At 35.7% G+C, this 19,700-nt stretch overlaps 1 protein-coding gene across 7 annotated transcripts in view; it reads right to left on the reverse strand.

Annotated features, from left to right (window-relative positions):
• TP63 (tumor protein p63) overlaps positions 1-19,700 on the reverse strand; it is a 210,159-nt gene that overhangs the window by 81,786 nt on the left and 108,673 nt on the right. Inside the window, exon 1 of one of the 7 annotated variants that reach the window (XM_017652461.3) lies at positions 11,428-11,607. The exons of 5 other annotated variants lie outside the window; for them this stretch is intronic. In XM_017652461.3, coding sequence (XP_017507950.1) covers positions 11,428-11,469 — 42 coding nt within the window. In that variant the 5' untranslated portion in view covers positions 11,470-11,607. One more of the 7 variants, XM_037024258.2, reaches the window with a different exon arrangement.

Consider the following 19,700-nt stretch of genomic DNA (forward strand, 5'->3'; position numbering starts at 1 on the left):
TATATACAGAGTTTCAGTTTCTCCAAAATAAACCGAGGTATTTATTAAAGTTGGAACAAAAATGTGTTTGAGGACATTTTTAATATACAATCACTATTTAAATCACTTTATTTAGCAGATACAATAATGTGAAAAGACAGAAGTGCATAGTAATGAAAATCTTCAGTGAAGGTTAGGCCATGTGCATGGAAAGCATACCGTGATGACTTTTCAAGCTTATCAATAGTGCTTTGTTGGTTTTTAAAGTGAGTTTCACACATTGAAAAGTAATTTTGATAATCTATCTGTTTAGATCATATCAGAAATTATGACTGAAAACAATGGGGTGATTACATGTGATTAACATTTATCACAGGAGACAGCTTGGCTCACTACATCATGAAACTGCAGACATATCAATTTCAATAAAATAATAGTGACCATCAATATTATTAAAAAATCTGAAACATATTTAGCAGATATGATAACATATCTACTCTTAATCTTCTCTACAAAAATAATATGAGCTATTACTACTACTCCCATGTACACTGAGTCCTTACTATGTTTCTTATAGCATACAAGTGCTTTGTATGTATTTATACATTTAATCCTCATGAGTTATGTGGCATCATTATCTCATGTTTTATACATATTTTATAGATGAGGAAACTGAAGCTCCACATGATTAAGTAATTTGCTCAAGGTAGTAATTGACAGAGCCCAAATGTGAAGCTGGTAAATCCTGCTTGAGAACCCGCTTTCTTAATTATCCTTCATTCTGATTGCATGTAAATCAGTCACTTAAATGTCTGCCTGGAATTTTTATCTAAAAGTTACACTTAATGAAAGCATACCCCTTCTTCTACACCTTAAAATTTTTTTCCACTCATTAAAGACAAGATAAAACACTTTAACTATTCTTAGAATGCATGTAATTGCAGAGTTTAAAGTCCCAGCTCCTTAGAGTTACCACCTGAAACTCACCGCAGATCTGCTCATGTCACTCTCAAACTTGAACACCTTGAGTAGTTTCCTATTCTCCTAAAACGAAGGTCCCAAATCATTAAAAAGACATGTGCTGCAGTATCTGAAACTCTCCCCTTTGCTCACTAAAGAACAACTACATACAGGCAGTCTTTCAGTTTTTCGAAGGCGGACCTTTTCAGTCCAACACTCTTCTTGCATTTGCAGGCTATTTCTTAACTCATCTTCCAACTTTCAGCTCAATGTCATGTCCCATAAGAAACTTTCTTTTACTGCCCAAATAGGTATTCACCTTTGTTCACGTTGTCATAGCATTCTAACTTTCCCCTATAGCTATAATTGGAATTATCTGTATAAATATTTTTTAGAGTTGGTCTTCTCTGCTAGACCATCAGTTTATGTGTGATTAATCTGTCTTGTGTAGTGCTGAGTCTTGTATATGGAACAGTGTCTGAGACACAGGAGATATTCAGGAGATATTTATTAAAAGAATAACTGCAAAACATTTCAAAATGAAAATCACTTTCAGAAAGTATCTCTCTTATTCTAATACAACTAAGTATTGATTTTTATGCTGAAGTTAGACTGTTTCCAAATCAGATTCACCACATTACATACTACTGCCAGGTTATATTAGAGTGCATCTCCAAGTAATCTCTATGACCTTTTCTTTGTGTTCTGATTTGTTTTGGTGGGTGGGAATTGTGCTTTTAGCTTCAGTTTTTATGGGAACTAGTAGCAGAATAGCCAGTCCTGTCACTCACAAGGCAATGAGTAATACTTGGTAGTTCACACCTACCTGGGAAGTTTATTAATGAACTTCTACTTCCTTAAAACCTTCACATACACATTTTTGTGCCAAGGCAATTTTTTTTACTGAATGATCTAGATTTTGTTTCTAATGCATCTAGGTCAACAGTAAGTATCCTAATCTTTGTGGTTATTTAATTATTCACTTCCTGTGAATGCTGCTTGTGGCCAAATGTAGGTTGCTCTGGGAAGAAACCACCCAGAAACAAGCTTAGAGTAAGACGTTGGTTTCTGGTAGATAGGCTATAAAATTCGTCCCTCCCTCTCTAATTTCCATGATTTTCTGCACAGTTAGCTAGAATTCAGTTTAGGATAATGCTATAATGAAGGACTTTTAAATGCATGTTTTAAGGAACTGAGATTGTAGCTTATCAGACTCACACACAATTTCTTACAAATGGTCTAAATTCCTGACTTCATTTCCCATATTTTATAACACACAGAAAGACAATGAAACACTAACATTTATTTGCAAAGGGAAAATGTTTCATGAGTTCTAATTTGGTTTTGCTTGGCAAGTTCTTTGCTGATTGCTACATTTTTCATTATACTTGGGATAAAGTTTTTAGTGATTTGCTGTGCTTTGTAATTAAGCACAGTGACTTGATAATACTGAGTGTTCCTTTGTCACTTTTAACTGAAAATAATCGGTTTCCAGCTATGCAGAAGACATGCCTTACTTTGAAAAGATACCCATCTATTCATTTCATTCTACTTATCCCATTATAAAAGTATCAATCCAGTCAGTTTAATAATCACAGCAGCTCATTAGTATCTCATTTGAACAGAAAAAAAAAAAGACTTGGGACACTACTTTTAAGAACAAAATAACTTAGAAGATTTCTCAGATATCTTTTAGTAATAGCACCATAGAAAATAAAATGAGAAAGTGTTTGCAAATCATCAAGCTTATTCACCCAGATAAAATCCCCCCGCCATCTCTGACTATGATGGAGAGACATGCAGGGGACTGAATCAAGGGAACCGTGTGGAAGCAAGTAAACACTTTTAAAAAGTGACTGCAAAGCAAGATAAAATCTAATCCATTCAGTTTTTTAAAAAAATCAAACACATTCTCTGTCCTCATGGGTAATCAATTACGTGAGAGCAGCACACACTTCACACTGTTTACCTCTGTTGAGCACAAGTCATTCCATATTCAGGAAACTACCCTGTCTTTTAAAAACTTTCTTGCCACTTGAAGTATGTTGGAAATGAAACCTGGGCTCATTAAGAAAAAATAAGATTTGCAAGATGTCAAGGAAAACCATATGATTCAGAACATGCAGAAGGAGACAAGGCTGGCACGGTGTGTGTCATCTCTTTGCTTTTCGCACAGGTCAGTTAAAGAGTCATTTCTGTAAGTATACACAATATGCCTGCTTTGTATCTGAAGATACTCCTCCAAATAACAGCAACAGACACCTGCCTGCATCACACTCAGGGACATGTTTGGGTGGCCCTGGAGATGATACGGAGATGAATACCACATATCCTCTACCTTCCAGGAGTTTTCAATCTGGAGACAGGGAGAAGGCACCTGGGCCACATGGAGAGCAATGAGAACAGAGACGTTCTAAGAGTTCAGGGGAAAGAGGAATTATTCTGAATGGGGGATCTAAGGAATGTTTAAAGGTGAGGTAACCATCCAGCAAAGCCTTAACTGGAAAATATTTGACTGGAAGATAAATAGTTGATGGGGGTGGTGTTGGAGTATGGAAAGAAGGCCGGAAATGTGTATCTTCTCTGAAATCTTGCTGTTCTGATTTCCAGCCTTTCAAGCACTTTGGGATCATCTGTTGAAACAACTTACCAGGCCTAGGCTCATGGGCTTTCAGCTCCACTCAGAGTTCCCATTTCTCTCTGTGTATTTCTGTGGAATCCTCAATTTAAGTCTGGTGACAGAATCTCACATGGTCTATTTAAAAGTAATCTAGCCATTCCCCAGACATCTGATGTTGCCCTTTGAGAGGGTAATGGTTTTCCTTTTAATTCTGATTCCATCAATAGAGTGACACTAATCCAGACTGATTTGAGTAAACATGGCATATTCCCTATTGTCTCTGTGATCTGAGAAAGAATAAACTTGAGAGAGATCATTGCCTGGATTGGAAACAGCCCCTTTGGGTGTTTTGCGCAAGTTTAAAAGGAAAAAGAAAATGCCTGTACAGAGTTCTTTCCAAAAAAAGCTCACTTTGGGGGTGGTAATTCTCATAGGGGTATTATACTAAACTGCACCTATTAGTGGCTTTAGCACCAATAAGAAAGTAGAACTATTTCTTTTGTAGTGTTTCCAAAAGAGCTGAGGAGAGTGTTTCATAAATTTCCGCCTCTGGCAACTCACCACAGTTTGACTCAAAATTCCCTCTTTTAGCTATTAAAAGTAAATCTTTTTTTCCATTTAAGAAACATAGACAAGATGCAATTCAGATCACAAGTTTTGCATGAGATATCAATTTACACTCTATATACATCAACCAACATTCCAAAAATGTTTTATTCTTGCCAGTTATTCCCTCACCTAGAACCAGCAAGTACTTTATCTCAACATGGAGTTACTGAATTTTAAATGACAGGTAAATATTATCTGGTGAAGCCACTTCATAATCTGCATGACAATCCAATTTTACTTTGTCTTTGGAAAAGAAACTTAAACACAGTGTATAAACTTAGTCATTGTCAAACATGAAATAAAATTAGAAATAAGAATTTTCCAAGATATATAGATATAAATAAAGATATATTTTAGAAGATGGAAAGGAATGCTTTTGAATAAGATAGGTGTGCTGTATTACCAAACCAAATAAGAAAAGCAAATGTGGAGGAATATAAAGTACTGTGTCTAAAAAGACTTTACAGACACTTCATTTAACTACTTTTCTTTCTGTAACAGAGGTTGTACAGTGATATAGTACCTTGTACAAATTTACCATTTCCCCTAATATCTACAGAGAGTTAAAATCAGTACAATCATATTTCAACACTGGATGTTTTCAAAATCCACTTTATGCTAGTGGAAGATGAGGTTGATAGGCAGAGAAAGGAATGAGATACAAGGTTAGACACCCCCACCATTTAACATAAAGCCCAGCTCTTTCATCTACCCCTCCCTCCACCTTTAAATCAAATCACTGAGTTTCCTCTCCCATGAACCTACCCTCACTCACCCCACTATTATCCCTTTAATTGCTTACATTTTCTTCCTGGGTCAGATGGAAGAAATGAAGGAATTTATAGGAGAGGATGTTAATGTAGAAAATATTTCCTCCAATATTTCTGTTCAAATCTTAAACGCAAATGTGTTCCCTTTCCCCAAATGAAATATGGAAAATTTATGGCAAAGGTTTTTAAATTTGAGATATGAAGATTTTTTTGTTTGTTTTTCAATTTGGGGAAGTTGTTTGCTTCTTAAATGGGACATTTGTATTTGTTCTGTTCTATTTCCCAACTGGGATTCTTATCTTGAACACATGTCATACTTGGTATGACATACTCTCTCACATTTCACTCCAGGATCACTATTTGAATTTAGAGCAGTGACCAGAGAAAAAAAGTTTTCTTGTCCTCATTCTAAGATGGTGATTTAATAAATAAGGTTAACCCTAATTCGCATAGAGAATCAATCTGGATTTCTTTTGTAGCTTCGACTAACTTAAAAATGTAATGACCAAGTCCCTGCAAAGGTAAGATCCCTTATCTGTCTCTATAGAGGTCTAAGGAATGGGAAAAGGAAACCTTCCTTCTCACCTGGGCCATGTAATTATTCAGGCTAATTTTTCTAGTTTCCTGTAAGCTGACATCTGTTTTTCCTAGAGCATGTAGACAAAGTTTTGAATCTTGAATACCAAACATAGCCCATGCTTTTAAAATATGCATATGGGTTTTCAGGTCTTAGTGAGATAAAAGCCCCTACTATCTTGTTGCTGTGGCTATTTTTCCTTGTATTTTTATTACTTAGCTACCTTTACCCCAAGTGATATTCCTCCCTTCCCACCTTGGCTACATTCTGGCCCTCAAACTACGTGAAACATTACTTTCATACTGAATAGTTTGCACCCACTTCACTGTCTTTGAGAGCCCTTTGGTGTCTCTCAACACGCTCTGCTTTATGCTGGAGGAATTTATGAACACCTTTTGTCTACTCCAGGATTGTGAATTCTCAGAGGCCAGTCGCACAGCTTACTCACTTCTGCTTATCTTCCAGGGCCTAGCACCATGACTGTGCCTAAATAGTTCTCAGTAAGTGTTGGGTTATAAAGAAATGCTTCTTTTCATGGAGAGATAAACCAAATGGTTTGTGGCTGGGATATCAAAATCACTGTATATGGTCTACAGCCAAATTCATACACCTTTTTCATTTGGGCCAGGGTGTTGGAGGAAAATAATGAAATAAAGAGTGAGTCTTTTTTTATAGGGTGACCCATATACTTTGTCTTCTAAGTGGAATCCTTTTGAAAGTGAAAGGGATGCTATTAAACTTCATTTGAATAACATGCATTAATAAGGACAAACCAAGACCAACTGCAACCAACTCATCAATAGCGGGGCCCACAGCTATTAAATAAAACTGTAGGCAGAGAACATACAAGCCATATGAGACTTCACAAACAATCCATTTCTGGCCTACAAATGGCTACAGAGAAGTGACAGACATTCTTGCAAAACACGCATCCAATGTGCAATGCAAAGAAATGTGTTTTCATCCTTCTAGGCAGTCATGAGCAAAGCCATTTATGCCCCATCACCAGGGTGCCTGGCACAGCTCCCATCACAGCCCTCCTCTGTTCAAAGCACTTCCATGGGTTGTCATGGCCACCATAGCACTGGTCACAGCCCTGCATGAGCCTCCCTATCTTACACCTCTAACTTTATTTCCTAATTCTTCCATACTTCTAATTCCACCTAAAGTATTTGACATTTTGGAGTACACCGGCAGGCTTCACCCTGCCTCTGTGCCTCTTCTGATACTTGTTTCTTCATCTGAAATCCTTCTTTTTTATATTTCTAGGAATTAAAAAGTTCTACCTATCCCTCCAAGTGCAGCCGCATCCTAAATATGCATGTGGACTTTCTTGATCCTCTTGCTTCAGGGTACTCTCTCTTCCTTTGATCCTGTATGTACCTTGCTCACACCTCTCCTGTGAACTGAAGAGCTGCCTTGTGTTATACCTTCATGTGTTCATCCCCACTATGAACTGTAAACCGCTTAATGTAGGAACTGCTTCTCAATCATGTTAATGTCCTGTGTACCATTTTATACATAGTCGATGCTCAGTAAACATTTATTTTAAAAGAGTCAGTGAGTCTTTCTTCTACTCTAAGTTTCTCATCTTCTATTTTGCTATTCATGAGTATTGACAAAGTAATTCAAAGGCATAAGTGAAAACTATAAAATGTCTAGAGAGTGAGCATATCAATAAACCACATTTCACTATTTTCTTAAGTCTCTAAATCGTGCTAAGATTAGGAATAAGACTTGTAGCTTAACTCTTGGATCATCTGTTTGCCCTGATACTTCAATTTGTTCTCTATCAGAACCAAAATCCATGACCTTACCAGATATCCTTCAGAGGCAACTCAGTCCACTAAACTGGCACTGGGTGCTACTACTACATCAGTCATCTGGCTCTTTTCTAATCTACATTCAAAAGAAAATTCCGAGTTCATTGAGCTTGGAAAAATTTTCATCTTCAAAATGGTAAGACTTTCACAGAAATAACCAAGTTTTTTCACTGAAGTGTCTTTTTGTTATCTGTGTTCATTCTTCCTTATTTGTTGACATAGAACAATTAGACATGAGCAATGTATACAATAAAGGAAAAAAGTTTCATTTCATGACATTGCCATGAAGAGAGGTCTTTTATCAATACCCCTCTACCCTTCCAGCTCAAGTCCCACCAAAGCAATGATAAGCCCCTCAAAGAAAGCTCAGATTCATTTGTAGTAACATATTTTTCAACTGATTGACCCCTATCTTTCCTTGATAAATATAAAATCTCATGACTTCAGATATATACTCTTTAATAGGAAGGTGATAGAATCTAAATTCTGTATATGCTCACTGTCTAAGAAAAACCTTAGCAGCTTTGCATTCAGGAAACGTATGTGTTATGATGAAAGAGTAACCCAGATTTTTTGGTTTTTACAGCTAACCAGACATCCATTCATGCTTCCTACTGTCTCCACACCCCGTTGAGGATCATTGCTCTTCTAAAAAACAGCAAACCAACCATGTTTTTCCCTTATCTAGGTGAAGGATAAGTGATTTTTATTATCATAACTCATTTTTCCAATAGTAGTGAGGGAAGCTATGATCTATGACCTGTGATTTAAGATCTCTTTCTCCTGCTCCCCTCTGGGCTTGACGGCAACCAGTTGTAAACAGAGCAGTGAATCTACAACCACAGCATGAGCAAAGAACACATCCTGGCTGACACCTGAATTATATCTGCAGCTTCTGCTTTTACCCTACTGTGCTTTTATCCATGGTGCTAAACCTCTCAGATGCACAACATAAGAAAACTTAACTATTAAGAGAAAAATCATACTCATGGAAAAATATGATTGAGCCCTTAGAAACAGTGTTAGGATAGGAAAGACAATTTCCCTTGACCGTGCAGGCCCAGAGGTCAATTAAATGGCAGTGACATGGACTCTGAGAGCTAACACTACTGCTTCAGCACTTGTTTACTTGCTCTCAACTAGATTTGTACATCCGTTCTTTACAGAAACTTTTTTGGAGCATTTACTATGAATCACAATAGCCCTTTTTAGAGTGTATTCAATCTTGACATTAAAGAGAAAGAGGTTAAGTAAATGGGACTCATTCATACACCTATAGCTCTCTCAACTACAGAAAGAAAAATCATTCACCTCAATTTGTAAAATGAGGTGTTTCAGTATATGAGCCTTGAAGTCCTGTTTAGATCTGAATACTGTAACCCATTCACCAAAGTACCTTTTCCTTTTCATACAGAACACCAGATGGGGACTGGAATAAAAATGTCCATTTAATAAAAGTGTCCTTTCAGAGTCTGTCTCTCTCAATCTCTTTCTCTCTCTCTCTTTCTCTCTCTCTCTCAATCTCTGTCTCACACACACGCACACATACACAAGCCCAGCTTGTCAAGAAAGTTGAATGAAAATTTAATCTGTGAAGACTTTCCTTTCTTTTAAGCTTCTCTCTCCAAGTTTCTAGTCTCCCCAAGTCCCAGAGACTGTCATGCAGAGCTGGGCTCTTGCTTGAAGCTGCTCCATTATAACCCAAGGGTGCAGCCTTCAGCGGGGCCTGCTGCATCCTGCCTGTGTTTGCCTCCCTTCCGGACCTTTTCATGTTCACTCAGAGCTCCCCCAAATCTAGCTCTGCTTGAGGGTAAGAACTATAAAGTTGTGGGGAAGGGAGTACAGAAGGAAGAGTGTTCTTATATTGTTTTGAGTTACCAGGCCAAAGAAGTTACTAACAAATTAAATTTAAAATATTTGAAGTCAAAGAATGGGTTATAGCTCTAAAATAATTTTCACTCTCAATCTGTCCAATTGTTTACAATTCTTGTGTGATAAAGTAGATTGCTGTTTCTGTCCTGACAGTTACTATAAAACATTATCCTAGGGCAAATCTCAAAATGTTAGAACTGTAATAAATTGCATGATTCTCAGGGCCTTGTGGTCCCAGGCATTTAATATACTCAGATGTAGAACTTCATGTTTACAAACGACTAGATATTAAAGTAACCCTAAGCAGAAAAGAAAGCTGTTGTTAAGCCGTGGCATGGAAAGTAAGCCATGAAAATAACACAATACACACTGGCGAAAGGGGATAAAATTCGAGATGGCAATATACAAAAAGACTTCCATAGGAAGATGGGGAACTTCAGCCATATTTTTTCATACATCTCCTCCACATACCTGAACAGTATTCCAGGGAAAAACAGATAACTGCTGTCTCTTGAGCACCTGACCACAGATCTGCCTAATGTTTTGAAAAATGCAAAACCACATAAAGGTATATTCTATTATCTTAAGGATGCTGTACTCGCACATGTGGCATGACTCTTTTGCCTAGATAAAAGGCAATAATTCCTACAGATGTCTTCTAAGCACAGCATTTATACAGTGTTTTCTTTCCGTTCATGAGAAATAACCATTTCTTCCTACTTCATGTCAACTTCATAATTTCTTATAGGTATCTTTAAACCAATGCTTGCTTCTGCTCCTTTATATTTAGACACATAAGCAGATCTCAAGCTTGCTTGTAAATATGTGCTCAGAATAGTCATGAACAAACACAAAGTCTGATATGATATAACAGACATCATTTTTTTTAATGATTAAACCTGTACTACATTAGATCAAGTAGAAACAAGATAATCTTAAAAGTTACCTCCATTTTTTTTTTTTTTTTTAACTATTTGGTAACATTTTAAGCTACTTTCAATATTAAAGCCAAACAAGAAACTCAAGTTTCTCCGCTGGGGACAGGCAAGCCTACACTAATGTTTTAAAGGAAAAGAGGCACTTCCTTTTCCTTCTTTAGATAACTTGATATTTCCCCTGCTATATTGACACAGTTCAGGTGTCTAGACAAGAGTGTGGTCAATATGACAGCACAGGCCCTTCTCTGTGGCCCTTTGAGAGACTCTTCATTTTGCCGCCTGCACCAGAGCATTCTGTTTTGATTTTTAAGGAGCCGGGTTTGAGTACTCCAGTCTAATTTCCCAAGCATTCGCCTGCAAGCATTTTCATCTGAAACACTGAACTCACTCTTTCTACACTGCACCCCCACCCCCCAATCTGATTAGTGTCAACACAGCTGCCCTATTCTGAGGAATGTAAACTAATATTGTTGTCAGACCTCCCTCAACCCTTAGGAAACTTCCTCAAAGCTTTATAGTCTCTTCAGGAGTTTTTTCTTATCCCTTTGCCCAGTGATTTAAGTCCCTGGGACAAACTGGCTGAGGAGAGATCAGAAAGGCAGATCACCAATTCCTTAAATAATATCCTGTATAATACTGATTGCCATGTCTGCACATATTAATATTTTAATATTGCATTACTCCAAAATAACTTTGTTATTACACAGCAAAAGTCTGAATCAATCACCAGACAATAGGGACAATAGTGAAGTCTCCTCAAGATTTAGATGGGTCTCTGGATTGACAGAATTCAAAACAAAAATGGCTTTAAAAAATCTCACCTGATTATTTTGAAAAAAGCTTCATTTGCTTTTAGGATGAAGTCTGGAGACAGAGCTGAGAACTTAACTGAGTTAAGACACAGCCAACTAATTAGTCTTACTGGTACATGAATACCCAACAGAGGAGTCATTTCAATGTATCTAGCAGAATGCGATCTGCTCTCTCAGTCTGTTCTTATAAAAAGTGATTTTATAAACTCCTGAATATTGGATTTCTTTAAATATGTAATGTCACCCAGAAATTTTTCTTCTCCCTTTTCTACTGTTTCATCTCCTACTTAAGGAAAAAAATCTTACAGTCACCACAGAAAACATTAACCAAGAAAGGAAGATTCCCATATACAATTTGCAAAAACATTACACTGGGTGACCGAGAACCATAAATATATAAACTTTTATTTAAAAAATAAAAATGTAAAAGCATCCCTAGATAGAGTGCTAAAATCTAAAATCCTTACCTCACTAAATTGAGTCTGGGCATTGTTTTCCAGGTACAACATGTTAGCTGTAAGATTGATCAATGCCGCTGTCCTCTCTTCTGGCTCCAGGATTTTGCCAACCCCCCCACCCCCTCTGAGACCCTTACAACAGGAATCTACTAAGAAGATAACAGAACTCAAGTCCCTCTCTCTCTTTTTCTCTCTGTACATAATTTTAGGTTCCCTAATATATACCCAACTATAGGCATGAGGGGGCGGGACTCTTCTCTTTACCTGTCCAATCCATCAACTTCCACCTGGACACCTCCACTCCAATGGAGAGAGGCCTCTCCCATCTCATTAAGTAGTTAGAATTCCTTATCACCAATCTTTAAAAGCAAAAGAAAGAAAGAGAAAAAAAAAAAAAGCAGGGGAGAGACAGACAGGTAAAACTTTCCCTTGTCTCTTTCATAAGAAAGTACACTCTCCTCAAAAACAAAAGAATATCTCCCCAAACAAATCACAAACCGTACTTCCAGGACTTACAGAAGGCATTCGGAAAGTTATTTTACACTTTGCAACTGAAAGGCAAAACTCCAGGGAAAGCTTTTAGACGGTTTTTTGTTTGTTTCTAAACCTAGATGTGGAGTTTCAAGAATGATCACATGAGTTTAGAAATGAAGGGGAAAATATTTCCTCAGTATACAAATTAAAATCCACTGTCTAATAAGTAAAAAGTTTTCACCTTATTCTTCCCAGAGAAATGTCAGTGGTTTCATACAAAACTATGCCAACATAAGCCACTGGATTTTTCAGAGCATGTTTCAGTAACAATTTAAATCACTGGACCCGCTAACTTGTAAAAACAAACAAACATCCATATTATGTACAGGAAATAGAAATCCTGGGAAACATGCCCATTTTTTTAAAGCCCTTAAGAAAACAAAAACATAAAAACACTGCTTGTTTCTGTGATTTCTTGAGACATAGAATTGACACAACAACTAATCTATGTGATTATTTTACCTATTGTATCTAGTTTTTACTAATATTTAAATTTTTTTATAAACAGGTAATAAATTACTAATAGAAATAATACAGCTTAAGATATGACAGACCAACTACTTTTTGCCTTAAAAAACATATTTACATAAACACATAAGAACATTGAGGTGGGATGATCTGATCTTGGTTACCATAACTTAGTGAAGATGAAATACACCTTGATGGTTTTCTTGTGATTCACTAAAATATTCTCATTACTGCTGAGTATTCTATGTAAATCACTTAGATTTATATCTCAACAACATTCCCTAGACCCCACTTAGGAAGCCAGTTCCCTCTGTCTTGCCTGAAACTTATAACAAATAGTTTTAAGTGAATATTTAGATTTGTTTTAAAGTTTAAAACATAAGAAGATTAAAGGAAAATTAGAAGCCAGACTAGATTAGTATATAAACTTTAGGAATAAATTTTACAAACATATTCATGACTTTGGATTTGTCTCTTTCTTAATTCCTCTTTTTCCATCCTCTAAATGTATGCACATAAAGGATGTCGTGATCATTGGAGTGATGCTTATTTTAAAGCTCCCGAATTACCCGTAAAAATGTTTCATTTTTTGAAAAAAATTTCAGTAACATCATTTGATCTCAAGTGTCAAAGAATATAACAACACTTTGTAACACAACAAATTTACATCAGATATAATGTTCATTTTCATAAAATATTACCTATTACTACCTTTAATTAACCAAATGAATGCCAACAAGGGAAAAAATAAAAGCAAAAACAAAAACAAAGCAAAAGTAAATTATTTACAAATAAAGTATAATTATTTGTACCATATATTTAAATTCTATATTCACTGACAGCTTCAGCAGAGAGCAGATGGTTGCTTCCTTCAGCTATACTTTGCTTTAGTGGTTCAAACACTTGGGTGACCCTGAGAATCATTCAGGGTGCTTCTTAAAAAATAGATTTCTGGACCTGACCCCAGATCTACTGAATCATCCTCTCCAAGGATGCAGTCCCTACCTCTTTATTTCACACAGCCCACTGGGCAGTTCTGAATGTATCTGGTTTGGGAACCAATGCTTTAAAGTACATACCATTAGCACAATTGCCCAGGAAGTCAATACCGGATTCTTTTATACTCATGCAGTAGTGTAACCATTTGAACCCTGAAATCTAGAGTTCACAAACTCAAATGTTGATGCTGTTCTATCAAAATGTAAACAAAATTTCATTTTTCACAGAGTCAAAATATCACCCGCAAGATATGAGGACTAAAAAATCAAATTCCATCTATCTACCACCTCAGCCTTCAATATGATCAACTCTGACTGTGGTCTCTATCTAATGTATCTCCCAAGATTCTGGACAAAATCTAAGACATGTATCTTGCATGAAAGATATGATGTATCAGTCACAGCTGCTTGGGTGCTTTAAGTAGCTGAGGGGAAAGAGCACTGGACTGGAAGTCAGGAGGCATCAGGAGATAAAGACTTGATTTCCAGCTCTGCCTTGAGCTGCTCTATGCCCTGGAGGCAGCTTACTTAAACACTCTGGATTCAGGCTCCTCATTTATGAAATAAGGGACAGGAGTAAATGATTTCTAAAGACCATTACAAAGAGTGGCCAGACTTCATGGAAGTGATTTAGAGAATTATTCATTTCTCTTATTTTACTTGGATATATTTGCCTCTATTTGCTCATCTCTGAACTATGCAGTTGAAGCAGCTGAGTTGCATAGATACTAAGATGCTTAAATGACATAAAGAAAAAGGTACAATGTATTGGGAGAAAAAGAAAACATGCTTTTTGGCTTTAAGATCCTCATGATAAAAAAGTAGCTATTGGCTACTAATCCATTTAAATTAAACCTAGCACAAATAATAACATTAAAGAGCTAATTAAAGAACAGCTGATAATGTTTGATTTTAGAATTAGTGAGTACCTGATATAACATGGCATGTTTATGCAGGGGTTTACAGAGAAGCAAACTTTCTCTGCACTTTCCACACAACAATGCTTATCTGTGGATCTCAGAGATATAGTAATGTGCATTAATTTTCCTAACAACCTAGTGATACAGGTAAGTGTTACTATCCTCAATTTGCAGATAAATAAATTAACTCAAAGATCTTATGTGGGTTTTCCAAGTCTTCAGCATCAGAATAACTCTATTTACAGCTCCTAACTTTCCATTTTCAGTAGTTTATCTCAGATTACTCGAAACCTCATGGCCTCAATTAGGGGTGAGTATAGCCCGCTCGGTGAAAAGGCCACTGTCATAAATCCAGCACATTGGGAGCAGAAGTTGACCAACATGTGGGATCAACATGTATGCTTTCCTGAAATTATGCTGTTAACATTTTGTTAACTTTGTTCTTAATGTTGTTTTTGTAGGAGCTCTTTTTATAGTAAAGATATTAACCTCTTATCAAAAGTACTGCAAGTATTTTTCTGTCGTGTGTCTGAGTGTGTCTGGTCTTTCAAACCTGTATATGGTTTTATGGTTTTTCTTTTTGATGTAAAAGAATTCTAATTTTTTCTATAGCCAAATTTATCATTTTTCCCTTATGACTATTATTTTTCAAACATAGTTTGAAAGGCCTTTCCCAGTCGAACATTAAACAATTATTCAGCCATATTATCATCTCATATTACTATGTTTTTTTTAAATTTCACATATAAATCTTTTAACTCTTTGGAATTTGTGTTAGTATGAGAAACAGATGAAGATGCACTCCCTCCCAAATAGATGAATTATCTTCATCATTTCAATGAATAATTTTTTCTTTCTAATTTGATGTGCCATCTTTATAATATACTAAGTGTCAGTGGCTCCATTTTATTTCTCTATGTGAGAAAGTGAAGCAAGTTTAGGAATCCTTGCATACAGAAAATTTTTGTTTGAAGTTCCTAATCCATGATAGGTAAGGTTGGGTAGGGAACAACAGGGTACCTGTAACATTCTACAAAGTAGAAAACGGAAGCAATTTTGTGTTCTTGGACTATGTCTGCCCCCAGTGGCTGGGGGTGTAGAGGGCAGGGAAATGTTTAGGTTTCACAAAGCCAGGCAATGAAGATTAAGTGTTTTAGTGGGTTCTCTTGTGAAGACCTCAATTCTATTGAATTGACAGAGAAGTTAGAAGAAGCTTGGGCAAATTTGGCTGGGATTAGGTGGTCATTGTTAAAGTAAACAAAGATTGGTGAACTGTTTTTATAGTAGCAGTTGATACTCCAAGAAATAATATGTACCTGGTCCTAAACATACCAGTCCTTCTAGCTTTAACCAAAAATCTACCTGAATGAGGTAGGGAAATGAATGTCCCCACTTTCTCCCCTCTCCTTTAGAGCTCCCTCAGCATCATTTCATCTTTCCCAAAGAACTCCTCAATATCTGTTGTACTTTCTGCTACATGCTGGTCTCTGCTGGCCATTTCTGCCCCTCTGCTTAATCTGATCCTTCAGTTTGGAAGGCCTTCATTCCCTCTACCCAATAAATTAAAACATACCAGATTCTTTAAATGCCACCTTCATGAAGATTTCCCAAATCCTCTAGTTCAAGTTCAATCTTCTCTTACTTTATAGGAATGGATATAAGTAATAAAATATTACCTTACAATGCAAAAATGTGTCTCCTCTAGGCTATGGCTATGAACTTTGAGGTTAGAGTACATTTCTGTTTATCATATCACACTGAGTGCCTAAAAGCTTGGTAAATGTAAGTGCAAATGAATAGTTTGATTTATAGAGAAGAATTAGAAAAGTCAACAGTAGATCTTTTCCCCAAACTATTTATTATGTCACAGATGCCTCTCCTTAGAAATCAATGCACAGTATCTAAAATAGAAGAGACAGAAAAATGATGCTTTTAATCCAAGCACAGTACCTCAAACCTGCAATAATGATTTGTCAAAAGGGAAAATTGTCAGCATGATAAGGCTGCAGTAGTAAAAAATGATTGGGGTTTTACAGAGAATGTGTGAAAGCCAAGAAATGTTGGGACTTTTCAAGCTGCTGTAGTACAAAATCAATTAGATCATTTTAATGCCAGCTACTATAAAGTTAAGGAATGACTGACAGAACACAGTGAGTAGCTTTCAAAGCTCCAATCTCCCCCAAGTGATTTCTTTCTCCTTTTGCTCCAGATAGGTGAGAAGAATTAGCATTTGCAGAAACTAATGAAGGCCAATAAATTACTTGGCCAAATCAATTTTCTCTTTGGTCTTAGGCTAGATTCCAAAGCAAGATATAAAATCACATCTATTTTAGGATCACTAGCTAGCTCTGAAAAATGAGTGAGCTTTATAGGCACAGAAGTGGAAATGAGTTCTGTCCTAAATCTTACAGCTGTATTCAAGCTATAATTTGTCCTTAAATGTTTGTAAACCATCAAGAAGAAGGAAAAATGGTGGACAGGGTTTTGACTCTCTCTTTGTATTTTTTATGTGCTGTGTACCCTCCAAAGCATTTTATATGTATCAAACTAACTTAATTCTCATAAAACTTTATGATATAAGAACTGTTATTATTCCTACCTTACAGATGAAGATTAAGACACTGAAATGCAGACAAATATGAAATGGTAAAATCACATTAGAACTTATATATTTGGGTCCCCCAATCCACACACTGTGCTACATGGATAGATTGTACCTTCATATCTTCATATCTTCTCCCACACTTATATGTATCCTACCTTCAATGTCATGTCCATAGCAGTCCTACAGCTCATTTGCCAGATAGCCCACTCTATGATTATACTAAAAACAGTATTTTTAACTACTTCCTTAAATTTAAGTTATTTAGATAGTGCCTTAATTTTAAAGGGTTCCTTAACAGTCCAAGTAAATAGGTACACAAATGCAGAGATGAGATCATCTCTCCTTGTATTGTCTTTAATTTACATTTAAGCATTTTAGATTATAAAACTAATGTGATCTTTAGAGACAAACCCTGAAAAATTAAAATTAAAATTAAATGTCATTTATAAACACACTACTCAGAGAGTTATTATTAAAAGTTTCTATAGTCTTCATCCTATATTTATGTATGTATTCTGTAAACAAAGTTAGGTTCATATTCTACATATCTTTCTTTAGTTGTCATGAAAATGAATTATGTTTATTTTCCCATGTTAAGCATTCCTACAACTAAAAGTACTGGGTCAAAGATTATGGACTTAAGTTACTTGATAAGTATGGAATCAAGTTATTTTCCAAAAGGAGTTCATCAAATTGCATTTGATTGAGGATAAGCACCATAGTATTAAAGATTATCTTTTCCAAATTTGCAAATGAAAAAGATTTTTATTTTTATTTTAATTTTTATATAAATCCCCTTGATTGTGAATGAGATTAAGTATATTTCAATATGTTCATTAGGCCTTTGCATTTCTTCTTTGAACAGTCTATTAATGTCCTTTGCCTTCCCTTGAATCCCTATCCCATTGGAGTGCTAGTGTTTCCCTTATTAATAAAGATATTAACCTTTTGACATATTTGTCAGAGATTTCCAATTTTCTTTGCTTTTCAGTGTTTATAGATATTGAAATAAAAACCCTGATTACTTTATTACATACAAATGACCTGAGTCATTCATCCCGGAACCTAGAGGTAATCACTATTAAAAATTTCGGCATATTCTCTTCCAAAGAGCCGTATTTCACACAATTCTGTGCATAGGATAGTGTATATTTAAGATATATTTTATTAAATATGTAAATATGTGTTGTCTGTATGAATACATGCATATGTCTATTTTAAAAATTAAACAATATGGGTGCATACTCAAGTCATTACATGTATTTTTTTTAATGCTGTATTTTTAGCTTGCTACATAGTCTGATTGAATGAATGTAGCCATTTTCCATTAATTGGACATTCAATTTGCTTCTATTTTTTCTTAACACTATTATCTTAAAGCAAAAAATATTACACTATTCACTAAAGAATATTACTAGAAACTGAATCATTCAATTAAAATATTAAAATATTAAAATATTTTAATGGTCAATATATACATTCATCGGTTTCTGGATATTATGCCAGTTTGTGTTTCGACCAACAATGTAAAACAGCTCACCTCAGCATCATTAGGAGCTACTATTATTTAAACTATTTTTAATATTTTAGAGTAAAAATACAAAAAACAAAATAAACTTCCTCCTATGCTATTATATATTATTCATTAAAATGAACATACTCATCTTCATCCCTATTGAGTGGTCTCTTTGGAAAGAGCAGGTTTTTAAGCCAAACCAACTTATGCTTAACTACTGGTGTATATTCACCATATTCTTACATATTCTTCTAACCATAATCTATAAAATCAAAACATCACCCCATATTGTAACACTTAACTTTCTAACCAACCTTATAGCAGTAATTAGTTTATGATAGGTTCTAAATAGATTTCAGTACTCATGTATTTTCTATATTTATTCATAGCTGTAGTTTTGTAGATGGCTACCAAATATATTTTATAAATTCTTATTTTTTAATCACCATATTTCCTACTGTTTCAATAGTCTGATGAAAACTATTTCATTCCTTTCTTTTCAATTTACTGCCATATCCTCCAAATGGCTGCTGCCACAGGAAGTGGTCGTGGATGATACAGTTAATAGCCAGCTCGGAATAGTGGCAAGAGCACTGGAAGAAGACTTCTGGGGTCCAGGTCTCAGTTCTTTAATGTTAAGTTAGTTTATTTTGTTGAATGGACAGATAACAAATATTTTCACTTATAACACATCATGGTTCCTCTGGTCCCACATGGGGATATATTCCAATACAACATCAGCTTTTAAATAATTTACTTTCAAAACCATAGGAAAATCAACCCATCTTGTCTTTCAGGATCAAGCATGAAAAGTTATCATCCCAAAGGTCATGGACTTCGGCTTCAGTTCTAGTTCTACTGGGAAATTGATAATGTTACCTAAAGCAGACACGTTGTCTTGTCCTCCAGTTTTCCCATCTATTCATTGGACTATGTTTTCTTGCATATTTGGCATCCTTTACTACTGTGACTCTAGTCTCCTTGGAGTTCGTATTTGCCTATTTAACCATGATCTGAATTCTACTACTGATGAAGACAGACAACTTCCCTGTCAACTTTATATCTCACATCTTTTCCTTGTGGGATTTCCTTTCTAAAGAGCCTGTAAGGCAAATGATCATATAGACCAGTTGATTTCTACCAATCTTCCAGCCATGGAAATTTTAGGCCTCACTTTTAGCTCTTCGGTTTTTCTCGTCTCAGCAGGAATAGTAGGTTGGGCAAAGGATGCCTCATTCTCC

Source organism: Manis javanica, chromosome 3, assembly GCF_040802235.1.
Source record: "Manis javanica isolate MJ-LG chromosome 3, MJ_LKY, whole genome shotgun sequence".
Taxonomy (NCBI): Eukaryota; Metazoa; Chordata; class Mammalia; order Pholidota; family Manidae; genus Manis; species Manis javanica.